Below are 17,074 nucleotides of genomic sequence, written 5' to 3' on the forward strand. Positions count from 1 at the left end.
GATCTACTATAGGACATTAAGCCAAATGCCACTTGCCTCTGATGTTGCTACTGACAACAAGCTCTGCTTGTTCTCAACATGACAATGTGAAAGTTTCCACTATGATGTGCTGAAGGTTCTGTTTCTATTTTCTTTTCAACTGTTGAGTCAGACCGCTGACATGGAGTCAGACCGCTGACATGGAGTCAGACCGCTGACATGGAGTCAGACCGCTGACATGGAGTCCTTTCTCTCTACCCACATCTCTTTTCACTCTCCTCTCACCACCACCCCTCTCTTCTATATCTCTCTGACAGGTTCTCTCGTTTGCGGAGCCTCAACCTGTCTAATAACCAGCTGGGTCAGTTCCCCATGGCCATCTGTGACATCTCCACCCTCACCGAGGTCAACCTCAGCTGTAACTACCTGACCAATGTGGACCAAGCTGTGGGATCCATGACCAAGTAAGATTCCAGAAGTGTCTAGGGGTCAGGGGGCATATACAGAGACACAGGCTCCTTCCCATGGCACCCTATTTACCATAGTGTGTGATGCTTCAGACCAGAGCCTGCGGAGTTAACTTCATGGGGTGATATTTGGGACACATATACATGGGGTCAGAGGGAATATACATAGATGTCGAGGTAGATGTCACCCTTAACCACAGTTCTAGGATCAGATGACCTCACCCCTAACCTCCTAAAGAAGAAGACATATTTGACCCTGTATCAGTGGTTAGGGGCAGTTTCCATCTACTTCAGACACCGTCAGGAGGCTCTCTGAAATGTTATGAATATATGAAATACAATAAATATTTTAGAGGTTATTGTCTGATGATCTGACAGGGGAAAAGGGATAGTAGTTCAGAGTTGGGCATTAATCTAGGACAGGAGAGAGAGACTATGATAAGGTGATGCGTGCTTCCTCTCAGCAGCAGCATAGCTGAGCACCTCTCCTCTCATATGATGGAAGGATCTGGAAAACAGCCTATGGCTTCCCCAATAAGCCCTCTCGGCCTCAATGCTAATGCTGCCACCTACTGGCTGTAGCGAGGTTGACCTTAGTATCAGAATGTGGTGAAGAACGGTATTCAAAAGGGACTTAACAGTTTAATGAAGCTCTTTTGATTTGTACTTGATCACCATGCATTGGACAGGGATTCCTGAAAGAACAAGAGAAAAATCTGAACTGATTTGTACTCGGCGCTCTAAAGTGCAACCATTTTGGTTGTATATAATCCTATATATTTTGCTGTGCTGCCTGATATTTTGGGAGCACCTGTGCGAGAAAACATTTTACCCATATAATAATTGTTGTAATGGTTAGGCTTCGCTGAACCGTTGTTCCAGAGTGACCTAGAGGAAAGGTGTTACTGTGAAGGCTGCACCATTACCAAAAAGAAAAGTTTGTTTCTAGCGCAAACATTTCAAAAGATATGACCCATATTATCAGCGCAATGTTTTACATTCATAAACCATGTTGCGGGCCGTTCTACAACTGCTCCTGGCCATTATTTGACACCTTGTTCAGTCATGTTACTTCTTTAGCTTAGTTAACAACCTGGTTACATTACTAGTACATCCAAACATGCGGGGCACAGACATAAAAAGTGATAGCAAAGACAGAACAGTATGAAGATGGGCAGAAACTGCTTCTTCAATAGAAATTCCCAATAACGCTTGAAGGCGATGTCATGGCGACATTGGCTAGCTAAGCTTATGTGCAGAAAAACACAATCGTGTCTAATTGTCATATGGCTGACCCCATTTACACTTTGATTTTGTCCATCCACACCAGACGTGATCAGGACACGCAGGTTGAAGTTGAAATATCAAACGAACTCTGAACCAACTATATTCATTTGGAGACAGGTCGAAACACATATGAAACATTCATAGACATGTAGCTAGCTAGCTTGCTGTTGCCAGCTAATTTGACCTGGAATATAAACATTGGGTTGTTATTTTACTTAACATATACAAGGTCCTATTTTTTGTGGATCTTGGTTGATTTTTTTTTTTACACATTTTGAATCACAAAATTGTGTGTTCTCTCAAATTAGGGATTTCAGTAACAGTTGGTTTCAGTCAGAAATGGATGTAATTATGTTGCAGCTTCAGCAACCCGGACAGTGTGACGGTGCTGTTATGTGGTGGTCGCTGCAGCATGGAGGAGAGAGGCAACCCGTGCTAGTAACAGTCACTCGCTGTCACTTTTTTAAACACGGCGCACGCAGCAAGTCTGAGCGCAGCCCAGCACAATCAAATCAATTGCGGTCGGACTCCCTCGAGTAATTTGTGTCTTAATTATTTCATCATACAGTGCGCTTAAAGCATCAGACAAGCTCAGTGCATGTACTTGGTTTGATTGAAACACATTGGATGTGTCTATATGGGAAAATACGTGTGTGAACAATCAGCACCACTTGGATATAACGTTTCTGAAATGCCACGTGCGTCCCCTTAATTCACTGCATTTGCAACAACCTAACCATTATGAAACTTATATTCGATCAAATAAGGTTCACGTAGAAAATTAGAGATTACATGTTTTGTTGCCCAAATTCGACACTCATCATCCACCATACCAAAATTGCGCACTTTGTGGACTTATTTTCATTAATATATTTTGGGCAGAGTAAACCCTCTTGTCATAGGAAATTAATGAATGACAGATCTCTTGGATATTGTCACTCACAAACTTGACTTTCTTAAAGAGACAGTGTTCAATTTTCAATGCATCAATATATAAATAGTGCTTGTACACGATGTAGAAACCTAATATTCCACCAATGAATTTTGTAACTTCAATGACAGGTTTTTGCATAAAAATGTCTTTACGGGGTTACATATATGATTCTAGGGTACAACGTGTACTTCAAAAGTAGCTTTAATTCATACAGTATAAGCCTAATAGAGGCTATATGCAATCAAATAAAACATGTATTATTATTTTCTGGTGCTCCGTAAATGTTTTGTTGTGCTCTTAACTTTTTAAAGCTGGGGGCACCCGCACCCTCTCTGAACTATAGAACACTTCTTCTATGTGCAGAGTCATTCTGATGCATTAGACGTTTTTCACATGAAGTTAAAGTGCTATCTACTCACACCATGCTCTCCATTCTGTCTCCCTTCTGTCTCTCTCTCTCTTTCTTCAGTCTGCAGACGTTTCTCCTGGACGGTAACTGTCTGAGTGAGTTACCCAGTGAGCTGGGCTCTCTCCAGAGACTGGGCTACCTGGGCCTGTCCTTCAACCAGTTTACCCACGTGCCCCAGGTGCTGGAGCGGCTGACCTCCATGGAGAGACTGTGTATGGCTGGAAACAGCCTGGACACACTGGTGCTGCAGAGCTTCAGACTGCTCCGGTTCAAACATGTCGACCTACGGTATGCGGCTAGATAGATAGACAGGCAAGCAGGCAGAGATACTCTTGCACTCTTTATTCAGATCCTATCTCCAGTCACAGTGTATCTTCATAACATGCAGATAACAGGCTTTGCACCCAGCCCAAACCATCTGGTGTCCCATTTTTTCCCCCATTGCATGTACAGAAATGGCAGATGCATGGAGACTTGGTCACAAGATGAACACCAAGCGTCTTGTGATCTGATCACAATGTATACCTAGCCGGAATCACGTCTAAACACCTGGAGGGAAACATTTAATCTCACTGATTTTGGTCACAATCCAATCACACAATGCTTATAATGCCATCCATGTGTAGACACATTTGACTGGAGTTACAGCATCTCTATTGCACAACTCAAACTGAGAGAAAGCTATACTGTATGAGTCGAAAACCAGACAAACGGACAGTCACTATGAAACAGAACCAGGCTAAACAGACAATCGGTATGGGACAGAACCAGACTAAACGGGCAAAGACACAGAGGTCAAGGTACATGTTGCCTTTAACCACAGGTCTAGGATCAGATGATCTCACAGAATCAGGCTAAATAAACAGTCAGTATGGAACAGAACCACCCTAAACAGACCGTTAGCTTGGAACCAGGCTAAACAGTCAGTTCGGAAAGTCTTGTAATTATTACTAGAGCGGTGTTCTCCCTCCTGCTTGGCAAAGAGCAGGCCTTGAGTGACTTAACATTATTTGTCTAGTTAATACATCACTCCTCACAGTGTTAGGAGATAATGTGTATTTTCTCTAGATCATGTTCTCAAGCTCAGGACCAAAGATCACACATGAGTGTAGATAGAGATGATGATGATGGTGAGATGTGGTCTGTTCTGTTCTTTTTGTCGGTGGGTGCAGCTTTTTCCAGTCTTGTACAAAAAAACGTAGAAATGTGCCACGTGTCAGGTCAGTTAATGAGTAACCCTGATGGGTGAATAAACACTGATAGGGCCGTTGAGGTCAGACCTTAAACCTGAAGTATAGGAGAGGAGACCTCACTACCTTTTGTTAAGTCACACATCCTATATGAAATATCAGACCATCTATTGAAGATTGATTCAATATACTTAATGAGTTAATTTCAATAAAACTCAGGTGTCAACCACAAAATGACAACCGGTCATCGAAGTTGATTTCAAATCGAATTCCCTTCAGTTGACAACTCGATCAAGTATCCATCCATACAGACATTGATTTTGATCTGACGTCTGTGTCCGGAGGGTTAATTATGCTACGGACCATACTGCCTACTGTACAGTTATGTGAGAGCTCTGACCTCTGTGCCATCAGGCTGAATAAGATCCGGGTGGTGGTTCCAGATGAGCCAGACCTGCTGAGACACGTGACCCAGCTGGATGTGCGTGACAACGGGCTGGAGGAGCTGGATGCCTCCCTGTTTCCCCACCTGGAGGTCCTCCACTGTGAGAGGAACCACATTGTCACCCTCAAGGCCAAGGGCTCTATGCTCAAGGCTGTCTACGCACAGAACAACGGTGAGTCCCCAGTTCGAGTCCATCTATGCCTGCTGTACTTGTAATAGTGTAGGTTGAAGTTGCCCCTAGACACTGATCTTGGGTCAGTTTAGCATTTTCCACACCAACAATTACGGTTAGGATTGGGGGAGTTGAAACTGATCCTAGATCTGTAAATAGCCTGTGCCATTCTCAATCTCCATCACTGCATTTCTCTGTCACTACCTAGCTACAGTATCTGGTTCCATTTGTCATGTCACACATGCTGGTGGTTTAGTGCTCTTGTTTGTCTTCTACAGATCTACAGGAGCTAGATGTCAGTCCAGTGCCATCCAACCTCACCTACATGGACATCTCCAGGTGAGGTCAATGCCCTCATATAAACACACTCAACATTGCTGAAAATACACAAACTCTCTTAAAACCTCCTCTGAATAGGACACTTCATCTCAGTTTCTGCCTAAAATGACATACCCAAATCTAACTGCATGTAGCTCTGGACCTGAAGCAGGGATATGCATATTATTGATACCATTTGAAAGGAAGGACTTTGAAGTTTGTGGAGACGTGACATTAATGTAACACAATAGATCTGGTAAAAACCAAAGTGTTTTCTATTTTTCTATTTGTTGCGTCATCTTTGAAATGCAAAGGAAAGGCCATACATTGAGATAGGAAGGCTACTTTAGAAGTTGCCCACAACATACATTCAAGAATGAGAGAGCTTCATAATACTTAGTATGAAATCTCTCAGGTGTCCCTCACGAGTTTGCCCAAATTGGTCAATTGATACATTTTCTAGTACATAGCTGTAGAGAACAGAAAAAAATGCTACCACTAGAACTCAAGTTTACTATGACTTATTTCATTGAACCTTTATTTTAACAGGGGGTGAGCCCGGCATTAAATACTTCTACGGATGAGCCCTGCATCAAATACACAACACATATCTAAAAACATATACAGTTGAAGTCAGACGTTTACATACATTTAATCGTTTTTTTCCTGACATTTAATCCTAGTAAAAAATTCCCTGTTTTAGGTCAGTTAGGATCACCACCTTAATTTTAAGAATGGGAAATGTCAGAATAATACTAGAGAGAATGATTTATTTCAGCTTTTATTTATTTTATCACATTCCCAGTGGGTCAGAAGTTTACATACACTCAATTAGTATTTGGTAGCATTGCCTTTAAATTGTTTAACTTGGGTCAAACATTTTGGGTAGCTTTCCACAAGCTCCCTACAATAAGTTGGGTGAATTTTGTCCCATTCCTCCTGACAGAGCTGGTGTAACTGAGTCAGGTTTGTAGGACTCCTTGCTCATACACGCTTTTTCAGTTCTGCCCTCAAATATTCTATAGGATTGAGGTCAGGGCTTTGTGATGGCCACTCCAATACCTTGGCTTTGTTGTCCTTAAGCCATTTTGCCACAACTTTGGAAGTATGCTTGGGATCATTGTCCATTTGGCAGACCCATTTGCTACCAAGCTTTAACTTCCTGACTGATGTCTTGATGTTGCTTCAAAATATCCACATAATTGTTCTTCCTCATGGTGCCATCTATTTTTTGAAGTGCACCAGTCCCTTCTTTCATCAAAGCACCCCCACAGCATGATGCTGCCACCCCCGTGCTTCATGGTTGGGATGGCGTTCTTTGGCTTGCAAGCCTCTCCCTTTTTCCTCCAAACATAACGATGGTCATTATGGCCAAACAGTTCTATTTTTGTTTCAACAGACCAGAGGACATTTCTCCAAAAAGTACCATCTTTGTCCCCATGTGCAGTTGCAAACCGTAGTCAGGCTTTTTTATGTTGGTTTTGGAGCAGTGGCTTCCTCCTTGCTGAGCGGCCTTTCATGTTATGTCGATATAGGACTCGTTCTACTGTGGATATAGATACTTTTGTACCGGTTTCCTCCAGCATCTTCACAAGGTCCTTTGCTGTTCTGGGATTGATTAACACTTTTCGCACCAAAGTACGTTCATCTCTAAGAGACAAAACGCATCTTCTTCCTGAGTGGTATGATGGCTGCGTGGTCCCATGGTGTTTATACTTGCGTACTATTGTTTGTACAGATGAACGTGGTACCTTCAGGCATTTGGAAATTGAACCAGACTTGTGGAGATCTAATTTTTTTTCTGAGGTCTTGGCTGATTTCTTTTGATTTTCCCATGATGTCAAGCAAAGAGGAACTGAGTTTGAAGGTAGGCCTTAAAATACATCCACAAGTACACCTCCAATTGACTCAAATGATGTCAATTAGCCTATCAGAAGCTTCTAAAGCCATGACATCATTTTCGGGAATGTTCCAAGCTGTTTAAAGGCACAGTCAATTTAGTGTATGTAATCTTCTGACCCACTGGAATTGTGATTAACTGAAATAATCTGTTTGTAAACAATTGGTTGAAAAATGACTTGTCATGCACCAAGTAGATGTCCTAACCGACTTGCCAATGGCCAATAGTTTGTTAACAAGAAATTTGTGGAGTGGTTGAAAAACTAGTTTTAATGACTCCTACCTAAGTGTATGTAAACTTCCGACTTAAAGTGTGTGTGTATATATATATATATATATATATATATATATATATATATATATATATATATATATATATATATATATTATTATATATTATTATTATTATTATTATTATTTTTTTTTTATGAATATGCAACCATTTGAACAACTGCATTAGCATGAGAAGCAAAAACGTATTTTACTATCTAAAAGTGGATATTTTCCTTCCAAAAACACTTGTGGAAGAGAACGAACCGCTGCGTAACTGAAACTACCTGTTTGCTTTCACCCTTAGAATGAACACTGTTGTGCACAGCTCTAGCATGGTGGCTGTTTGTCATACAAAGGGTGTTCACATACTGCTGGAATGTCCAGCTCATTGGCTATCTAGATAGCTATGTTTCAAAATGATAGGTGGACATTGGACCAAGACACTGTCAATCAAGTGACCACCGCTAGTCTCATTGGTGCGTAATGATGGCTGACCTTTATGGGCTAATTGACGTGTTGTGTAGCCAATATGTCATGTATAATGATGAAACACGTTTGTTTGCCTTCTAGAGTGTCTGAGAATTGCACTGAAACCGAATTTGACCAGGTTAAACAATGTTTTTCCGATTAGATTTCACAAGTTGTTTTGTTGAAAGAGTTGAAATTCATGCAAAACACTGTATACAACATGGATCGTGTTAGGATATAAAAATATATTTTATCAAACAAAACTATCCTATATTTTATATCTGGGACCCTCAGGGTGACAAATCAGAGCAAGAATACTGAATGTATGTACCTTATTTACCGTCAGAGGTTAATTTATTAAACCAGTTGCCTTGGTAAAAGTGTTTTGTTGTTGTGCACTATCCTCAAACAATAGCATGGTCTTTTTTTCGCTGTAATATCTACTAGAAATTGGAAACTGCAGTTAGATTAACAATCATTTAACCTTTCTGATGATATAAGACATGTTTATGTCCCTGAAAGTTGACTGTTGTTTACAACACCATTCTAGTCGCATATGGAGCAGCAACTGTAAGAGGTTAAACCCAACATTCTCACAGTCTCCTCAAACCTGACCCCTCTCTCTCTCTCTCTCTCTCTCTCTCGCACCCTCTCTCTTTCTGTAGGAATCGTATGGAGGCTGTCCCAGAGTGGCTGTGTGAGATAAAGAAACTAGAAGTTCTGGACCTCAGCCACAACCTTGTTACTGAGCTCCCATCACGGTCGGTCTCTCTATAACTCTCTCCCATTATATCTCTCTTTCACTCACATTCTCTCTCACAGCATAGTCAGTTTCTCTCCATGTTCCCTGCTCCCAATGTCTCACTACTGTCAAATCTATCTTTCTATTCTCCCAATGGCTCTGTCTCAATTATCAGCTTGTCTGCTTCCATTCATAATCACTAATGTCAAAGCACTGGCTGGGTATTTCCACCATGTTGATTCAACCTCTCATGTCCTGCCAGATCAGTGATCATGGAGGGAAGGACACAAGGAAAGGAAACAAGGATGCTCGTTCAAACTGTTCAGACACAGCCAGTGGTCTCATTGACTCCTCCAGCCACATGGCATTGTGTATAGAACAATGAAAGTAAATGGAATATTGCATATCTGTGTGCCCTGCTCATGGACAGTACATATCTGTGTGCCCTGCTCATGGACAGTACTGCTCATGGACAGTACATATCTGTGTGCCCTGCTCATGGACAGTACATATCTGTGTGCCCTGCTCATGGACAGTACTGCTCATGGACAGTACATATCTGTGTGCCCTGCTCATGGACAGTACTGCTCATGGACAGTACATATCTGTGTGCCCTGCTCATGGACAGTACTGCTCATGGACAGTACATATCTGTGTGCCCTGCTCATGGACAGTACTGCTCATGGACAGTACATATCTGTGTGCCCTGCTCATGGACAGTACTGCTCATGGACAGTACATATCTGTGTGCCCTGCTCATGGACAGTACATATCTGTGTGCCCTGCTCATGGACAGTACATATCTGTGTGCCCTGCTCATGGACAGTACTGCTCATGGACAGTACATATCTGTGTGCCCTGCTCATGGACAGTACTGCTCATGGACAGTACATATCTGTGTGCCCTGCTCATGGACAGTACATATCTGTGTGCCCTGCTCATGGACAGTACATATCTGTGTGCCCTGCTCATGGACAGTACTGCTCATGGACAGTACATATCTGTGTGCCCTGCTCATGGACAGTACTGCTCATGGACAGTACATATCTGTGTGCCCTGCTCATGGACAGTACTGCTCATGGACAGTACTGCTCATGGACAGTACATATCTGTGTGCCCTGCTCATGGACAGTACTGCTCATGGACAGTACATATCTGTGTGCCCTGCTCATGGACAGTACTGCTCATGGACAGTACATATCTGTGTGCCCTGCTCATGGACAGTACTGTCCCTCACCAAGCACAATAGATCAACCTGATAGTCCCAACCATCCCATTCTCTCTAACTCTCTTTTTCTATCCCCCCCTCCCCACATTGTGAGAAAACATCTTAGTGCCCTCCCTCTTGACAGCGGAGACAATTTTTTCACATTTTAGAGTTAATTTTATGCAATTCTGCACATTTTGCCATGGAGTATATAGAAAATGTTTTAGTTTAATCTATGTTTTCTGCAATTCTATATATTTTACCATTGGGTAGAGAGAAGATTTAGCAATTTTATAACTAATTTCATGTAATTCGCTAGCTTATTTCCTGCTATTTTGCCATAGGGTGGAGATAAATGTTTGCAGTTTTCTGACTGAGATTGACTAACAAAATCAATGGGGGCCCCCCTGGACGGTAATTCAACCATGACAACAAGTTTAGATACAGTGCCTTGCGAAAGTATTCGGCCCCCTTGAACTTTGCAACCTTTTGCCACATTTCAGGCTTCAAACGTAAAGATATAAAACTGTATTTTTTTGTGAAGAATCAACAACAAGTGGGACACAATCATGAAGTGGAACGACATTTATTGGATATTTCAAACTTTTTTAACAAATCAAAAACTGAAAAATTGGGCGTGGAAAATTATTCAGCCCCTTTAAGTTAATACTTTGTAGCGCCACCTTTTACAGCTGTAAGTCGCTTGGGGTATGTCTATCAGTTTTGCACATCGAGAGACTGAAATTTTTTCCCATTCCTCCTTGCAAAACAGCTCGAGCTCAGTGAGCTTGGATGGAGAGCATTTGTGAACAGCAGTTTTGATTCTTCACAAAAAAATACAGTTTTATATCTTTATGTTTGAAGCCTGAAATTTGGCAAAAGGTCGCCAAGTTCAAGGGGGCCGAATACTTTCGCAAGGCACTGTAGCTGACCTCTAGCATAGCAATGTAAAAACTGCTGCTGCACAACCAAATTTAGATATTGTACTATTATATCTCGCAACAGTAAGTTGAGAACCCCGACTGAGTTCCCCAAAAATTTCAAATGTAAAAATAAATATTTTTTGGGGGGGTTTGAAAATAAATATTTCGAGGGCCATTTTCTGGGGAGGGCTGGTCCAACTGGAGGTGCCACCCCCCAACATTTAAAATAGTTTCAAATGACTCTCCCCTTGTGCTATAAAAAAATAAATGTGCACACCCGTCCCCCTCATATAATGAATTGAAAATTATTTTTACGACGACAAGTAATAACTGTAGCAGCTCTGTGTTTATAAATGTGGATATTGACTTTGCCACTTCAGCATGCTTTTGTGGCGCCGTCGATGCTGTGCGGGGCTACGGGCCAGAAGCTTGAGGTTTTGCCTGTTTAATCCATTTTAGAATAAGCCTGTAACATAACAAAATGTGGGAAAAGGGTCTGAATACTTTCCGAATGCTCTGTACACTACGATCAGAGTCTGCTGCAGAGAATGATCAGTTAGGTGGAAATCAGATTTCAACATTTTTATTAGGGCGGCGAATAGCCAGGGACCTCACGGTACAATATTATCACGATACCTAGGCGCCGATATAATACAGTATGTATTGCTATTCTCATGGTTCTATATGTATTGCGATTCGATACCGGGATTTTATTGCGATTTGGTGTTACAAACATATTGCTCACCATATGTTTGCTACAGAGGGACAAGAAAATGAGTTTTGATCAGCCATGGAAATGAATGTGCTGAGAACACATGGGCTCCCTATTTAAAAAGAAGATGGAGAACAGTATGAAGGAGTTTTGGTGCAGGTACAGGCAACTAGCGCCAAAATAATATTGCGATATTGTCAATACTGTATATCGTCAAAAATAATATCCAGATTACGTAACTGTAGAAATTTCTTCCCCCATCACAAATTTTTCTGCTGTATTTATAATTATATTAAAAGGTTCAACAAATTCAACAAATTTTCCAACAACAGGCATCTGTGCCAATGGACCATAACCAATAAGCAAAGCATACCAACTTCGGCTGCTTCAACATCATGGTTTGTGTTTTCAACACCACAATCTGCAAAGTTTGGATGCTTAATTATATTTGGGACGAATGTACGCAGGTAGCCTACAGGATACTTTTTAAGTGGCCTAATCAGCTTTAAAGATTGTGACTGTGTTTATGCCACACATAAAATGTAATACATTTTCAAAGTTAAATGACAAATATTTTGCCAATATTGAAGCGTTACGGGTTCTACAGTAGGTGCACCAGGGATTACGGGTTCTACAGTAGGTGCACCAGTGATTACGGGTTCTACAGTAGGTGCACCAGGGATTACGGGTTCTACAGTAGGTGCACCAGGGATTACGGGTTCTACAGTAGGTGCACCAGGGATTACGGGTTCTACAGTAGGTGCACCAGGGATTACGGGTTCTACAGTAGGTGCACCAGGGATTACGGGTTCTACAGTAGGTGCACCAGGGATTACGGGTTCTACAGTAGGTGCACCAGGGATTACGGGTTCTACAGTAGGTGCACCAGGGATTACGGGTTCTACAGTAGGTGCACCAGGGATTACGGGTTCTACAGTAGGTGCACCAGGGATTACGGGTTCTACAGTAGGTGCACCAGGGATAGCCGCTCGGATTGGAGAGGAGGCAGAGCACGTTAAAGGACAAAATCCACCGAAAAAATCATTCCTATTAGTTAGTGTTAAATAACACTGTGAGAACAATGTTTTTTGTGAACAAATGTTTAATTTTGTCGTTATAATAAGGTTGGTAGCAACATGTGAAAATCATTGTCAATCTGTTGCAGCTCAAGTCGACTATAAAACCCACAATGCAATGCTCTCTCTATGGGCTGGCTGGCTAGCCAGCTAGGTAGCGAGCTAGCTAGCAAACGTATCTACACACAATAATACCAAAGTCAATATCAGCATGTCGCTAATTAGCTGTATAATCTCCTAAACAAACTGCAATTCCAATTTAGGAGTCTACAATCTCACATTGTTCAACCTGCAGATCGATGTGCCTCACAGAGTGGAGTCTGACATTCACAACGGCACCATGCACCCTGGACTGAAGAGGCAGACAAATATGAGAAATGTGTTATACCCTCTGTTAAATCGCTCATTTCTAGGGGTAGGAAAATCGCTAAAATATGATCAATGGCTCATTCGAGAGTAGACGACGTCTTCAAAATCTGACATGTATGATAGACGTTTTTGTGATCTAAAAGTCGTGTTCGATATTCACTTCCAGTTTAGTGAGAGCGACTTTATCTCAATGCTACGTGGTACCGGCCAAATGTCTTTCTGCTTGAATGGTAAGATCTCAAATACACATGGAAACATGAATTGACACCAGAGAATCAATATAACATTGCTCAGAGATGCACCAAAAACAATATAACATTCAAAATGGGTGTATCTTTACTTTAAGCTTTCCTGAATAACTGGGCCTGCTGGGAGCGTATGTGGCCAGATTATTATAGGACGATTTAGGAAAAGAATGATGCAACAGCATATTTCTCAGTATCAGAACTGAAAACACAGCCAGACTGACCTTCTACACTGCCTTTCGAGACCATTATAAACTGTTGAGAGAAGACTAACAACTGATCCAAATTAAAATCACAGGGCTTTTGCCCCGTTATTCAAATAACATATTCACTGCCGTTTACAGCCCAGAGTAGAATTCTGTACTTGCTTGATAACAATAATGCAACTATTCATTGCAATGTGTTCTATGCAAGTCTAGGTAAGATAATTGTATCGTCCCTAAACAAGATCAATAGGGAAGCTGTTTGAGCTGCGTGTCTCATGTCTGCATTGTTCTTTCATGCGCAATGACGCACCTGGTCTCTACACTTATATTGAACATTTGTGCAGCTTTGTAGGATTGCAAGTTAGTATATTACAGATCTGGACAAACTATCCACCTACCACTATTGTCACTTTGAAAGGTGGATAGAGGGCAGGATAGACAGTTAGACTGGTAGACTATATTGTCCTGTGGTATAGTTAGTATGTGGAGAAGTGCAGTGCATAATGGAACCTCCAAAACACCTTCATATAGGGGAGGTGCATGCAAGCAGATGAGGACATTTGTCTACAAAGGAAGAAATTATACAGTAAAACCTGAAACCTGCAAATTTGTGAATGTGAACCCAGGAAATAAAAGCACTACCCTCCCCTGTTATTTCACCTTTCCTGTTCTTAACTTTTTTTATTAGTGCAGATGGCAGAAAGGAGAAGAGGAAGCCACTTTTTAGGCTATTGAGATGCAGCTCTTGTTTCTCTCCCTGTCTGACTCTGACTATTGAAATGCAGCCCATTGTTTCAGTGACACTGTTACTGATTGTGATACTGATGTCTCTCCACTCCCCCCTACTGGCAGGTTGCTGTGTAGCAGCAGTCTGAGGAAGCTGAGTGCAGGACACAACCACCTGCAGAAGCTGCCTGAGAGAGTAGAGCGCCCACTACTGGAGGTGTTAGACGTACAACACAACCAGCTAGCAGAGCTGCCCTGCAACCTCTTCCTCAAATCTGACAGGTAACACAATATTATAGACATACACTGTGTACAAAACATTAGGAACACCTTCCTAATATTGAGTTGCACTCCCTTTTGCCATCAGAACAGCCTCAATTAGTCAGGGCATGCTGGTATTGATGAGACAAAATATGACCTGTGTTTGTTTCAATAGAGCATGATGACAAGAGGTCAATTATTACCCAGTTATTGACTAAACATGTTGATACTAACTGTGACAATTTATTACACCGGCAGAATATGTGTAATGGTTGAAAGACTGACACCTGGGCTCACTTCCTGTTTCAGTTTGCGGTGCCTGAATGCCTCGGCCAATAAGCTCGAGCACCTGCCTCCCTCCAGCCTATCAGAGGAGAGCAACAGCATCCTCCAGGAACTGTACCTCACCAACAACCGACTGACTGATAAGTGTGTTTCCTTACTGACGGGACACACACACCTCCGAGTACTACACATGGCCTACAACTACCTGCACACCTTCCCTGCCAGGTGAGTGGATAGATGTAGGCTACATACTGTATACACACACACACACGCATAAAATAACTGTTGTTACTCTCATTTTTCTTTTTCTACCACACTTACAATATACTGTCTCTTCTAGGTACATATTCACTGACTTTTCCTCCTCTATAGTAAAATGGCAAAGTTGGAGGAGCTGGAGGAGGTGGACCTGAGTGGGAACAGGCTCAAGACGGTGCCCACCACCATCATGAACTGCAGACGCATGCACACACTCATCGCCCACTCCAACACCATAGAAGTCTTCCCTGAGGTCATGCAGCTTATGGAGATGAAGGTAGGACAGTCAGGCAGGCAGGACGTGCGCACGCGTGTGTGTGTGAATGCATGTATATTCATGTGTGCGTGTGAGGATGGTTGTATATTTCTGTGTGTTTTAACCCTCTCCTCTCTCCACAGTGTGTAGATCTGAGCTGTAATGAGCTGAGTGAGATCAGCCTGCCTGAGATCCTGCCTCCTAAACTCCAGGAGCTGGACCTGAGTGGCAACCCTCGCCTCAACCTGGACCACAAAACCCTGGAACAACTCAAGTAAGTCTTCTATTAGTGTAGACAAATTGTGAGTAAAGATGCATTTAATTATTTTGTTTGCCTGTGTACCTGTTCCTGCACTGTGATCTTTTTATTAAGTATCCTCTCCTCCTTGTTGCAGTAACATCCGCTGTTTCCGCATCGACCCGCCCCCGACCTTCTCAACCAATGAGGCGTCAGGTGGGCCGGCTGTGTGGAGTCATGGTTACACAGAAGCCTCGGGTGTCAAGAACAAGTGAGTAACATACACATGATACATACACATCATGTGTGAACCATATGGGTCACCATGGGAGAGCTTTCATATGTGAAAAACAAGCACTGTTACCATGGCGACTAAGACGAACGCGTCAGTCGGTGAGGTCAATGTGGGGGCAGTAGAGTTAGTGTGTGAAACAAGAGGCTGGGGATGTGGGTGCATGCACACGTCCATGCGTTTGTGTGTGTGACAGATGTGAGAGAGAGATGCGAATGCTGTGGAGCTACAGTAAGTCTTAGACACTCAACAACCTCAAGGGAATATTATTAACGTTTTGCATGTGTATTCCTATCTCTCTCCCAGGCTGTGTGTGGCTGCCCTGTCGGTGAACAGTTTCGGTGGGAGTCGTGAGGCCCTCTATGGGGTGTTTGATGGAGATAGGAACGTGGAAGTGCCCTACCTGCTGCAGTGTACCATGAACGATGTGCTGGCCGAGGAGCTACACAAGACCAAGAGTGAAGAAGACTACATGACCAACACCTTCCTCGTCATGCAGAGGTTAGTATGGACACACACATACACGCAACTTCTTATTTAGATAGTATCAGAAATTCAACCTTCTCATATTCTCTGTGCCACAGGAAGCTGGGTACGGCAGGGCAGAAGCTGGGTGGCTCGGCGGCCCTGTGCCACATCAGACACGACCCCACCGACCCGGGCGGCTGCTTCACCCTCACCGCTGCTAATGTGGGCAAGTGCCAGGCCATCCTGTGTCGAGACGGCAAGCCACTGCCCCTCTCCCTCCTGCACAACGTAGGCCTGGAGGAAGAGTACCGACGCATCAGACAACACAACGCCATCATCACTGAGGTACATAAGGGAGGGGTGTGTGTGTGTGAGGCCTAGTTCTTCTATCTTTGTGGGCACCTGAAATCCTGAAAAGTCCCCACAAGGATAGTAAAACAAGGAACATTTTCCCTTATGGGGACATTTACCACATCCCCACGAGGACAAACACTATTTTGATCTTAGGGGTTAGGGTTACAATTAGGTTTAGGGTTGGGCATAGGTTTAGGTTTTGAATGGAAATAAATTGTAGGACCCCAAGAGGATAGAAAAACAAGTGTGTTTGTGCGTGGAGGAGGGGTTAAGAGTGTATTCTGCTTGTGGGTGGGAGTGTGGCAGGGTATATGAGGATGTTAATTTAAAGTACTGCTCCAAATGCTTGTGATGCACTTCAATTCCATTTCATGTTCAATTCTATAAACCCAAAGGGGATGGGATTTTGATGTCAAGTTCATCGTTGATACCACACTTAATGACTCTTTTAATACAATTTTGGCCTGAGCTTTAATCTGTATGTGTGAGGATTGGGGAATGTGTTAAAACAGCTCCCACTCTCAACATACTGTGTGTTTCTGCGAGGGGTTGGGATACAGCAGAATACCGGTTTCTGTTGGACATTTAAGTAGGCTTCTCCTTCTACTCCTCTAG

General features: G+C 42.7%; 1 protein-coding gene across 1 annotated transcript in view; it reads left to right on the forward strand.

Moving 5' to 3' along the window:
- LOC124009134 (PH domain leucine-rich repeat-containing protein phosphatase 1-like) overlaps positions 1 to 17,074 on the forward strand; it is a 72,953-nt gene that overhangs the window by 53,146 nt on the left and 2,733 nt on the right. The window contains exons 5-16 of the mRNA XM_046320641.1: positions 297 to 443; positions 3,137 to 3,364; positions 4,681 to 4,883; positions 5,162 to 5,222; positions 8,507 to 8,602; positions 14,174 to 14,329; positions 14,618 to 14,818; positions 14,966 to 15,128; positions 15,251 to 15,381; positions 15,503 to 15,616; positions 15,944 to 16,138; positions 16,222 to 16,450. Of these exons, the coding sequence (XP_046176597.1) occupies positions 297 to 443; positions 3,137 to 3,364; positions 4,681 to 4,883; positions 5,162 to 5,222; positions 8,507 to 8,602; positions 14,174 to 14,329; positions 14,618 to 14,818; positions 14,966 to 15,128; positions 15,251 to 15,381; positions 15,503 to 15,616; positions 15,944 to 16,138; positions 16,222 to 16,450 (1,924 nt within the window). The remainder of the gene's footprint in view (positions 1 to 296; positions 444 to 3,136; positions 3,365 to 4,680; positions 4,884 to 5,161; positions 5,223 to 8,506; positions 8,603 to 14,173; positions 14,330 to 14,617; positions 14,819 to 14,965; positions 15,129 to 15,250; positions 15,382 to 15,502; positions 15,617 to 15,943; positions 16,139 to 16,221; positions 16,451 to 17,074) is intronic.

The sequence above is a fragment of the Oncorhynchus gorbuscha genome, linkage group LG22 (genome assembly GCF_021184085.1).
Source record: "Oncorhynchus gorbuscha isolate QuinsamMale2020 ecotype Even-year linkage group LG22, OgorEven_v1.0, whole genome shotgun sequence".
NCBI classification, from domain to species: Eukaryota; Metazoa; Chordata; class Actinopteri; order Salmoniformes; family Salmonidae; genus Oncorhynchus; species Oncorhynchus gorbuscha.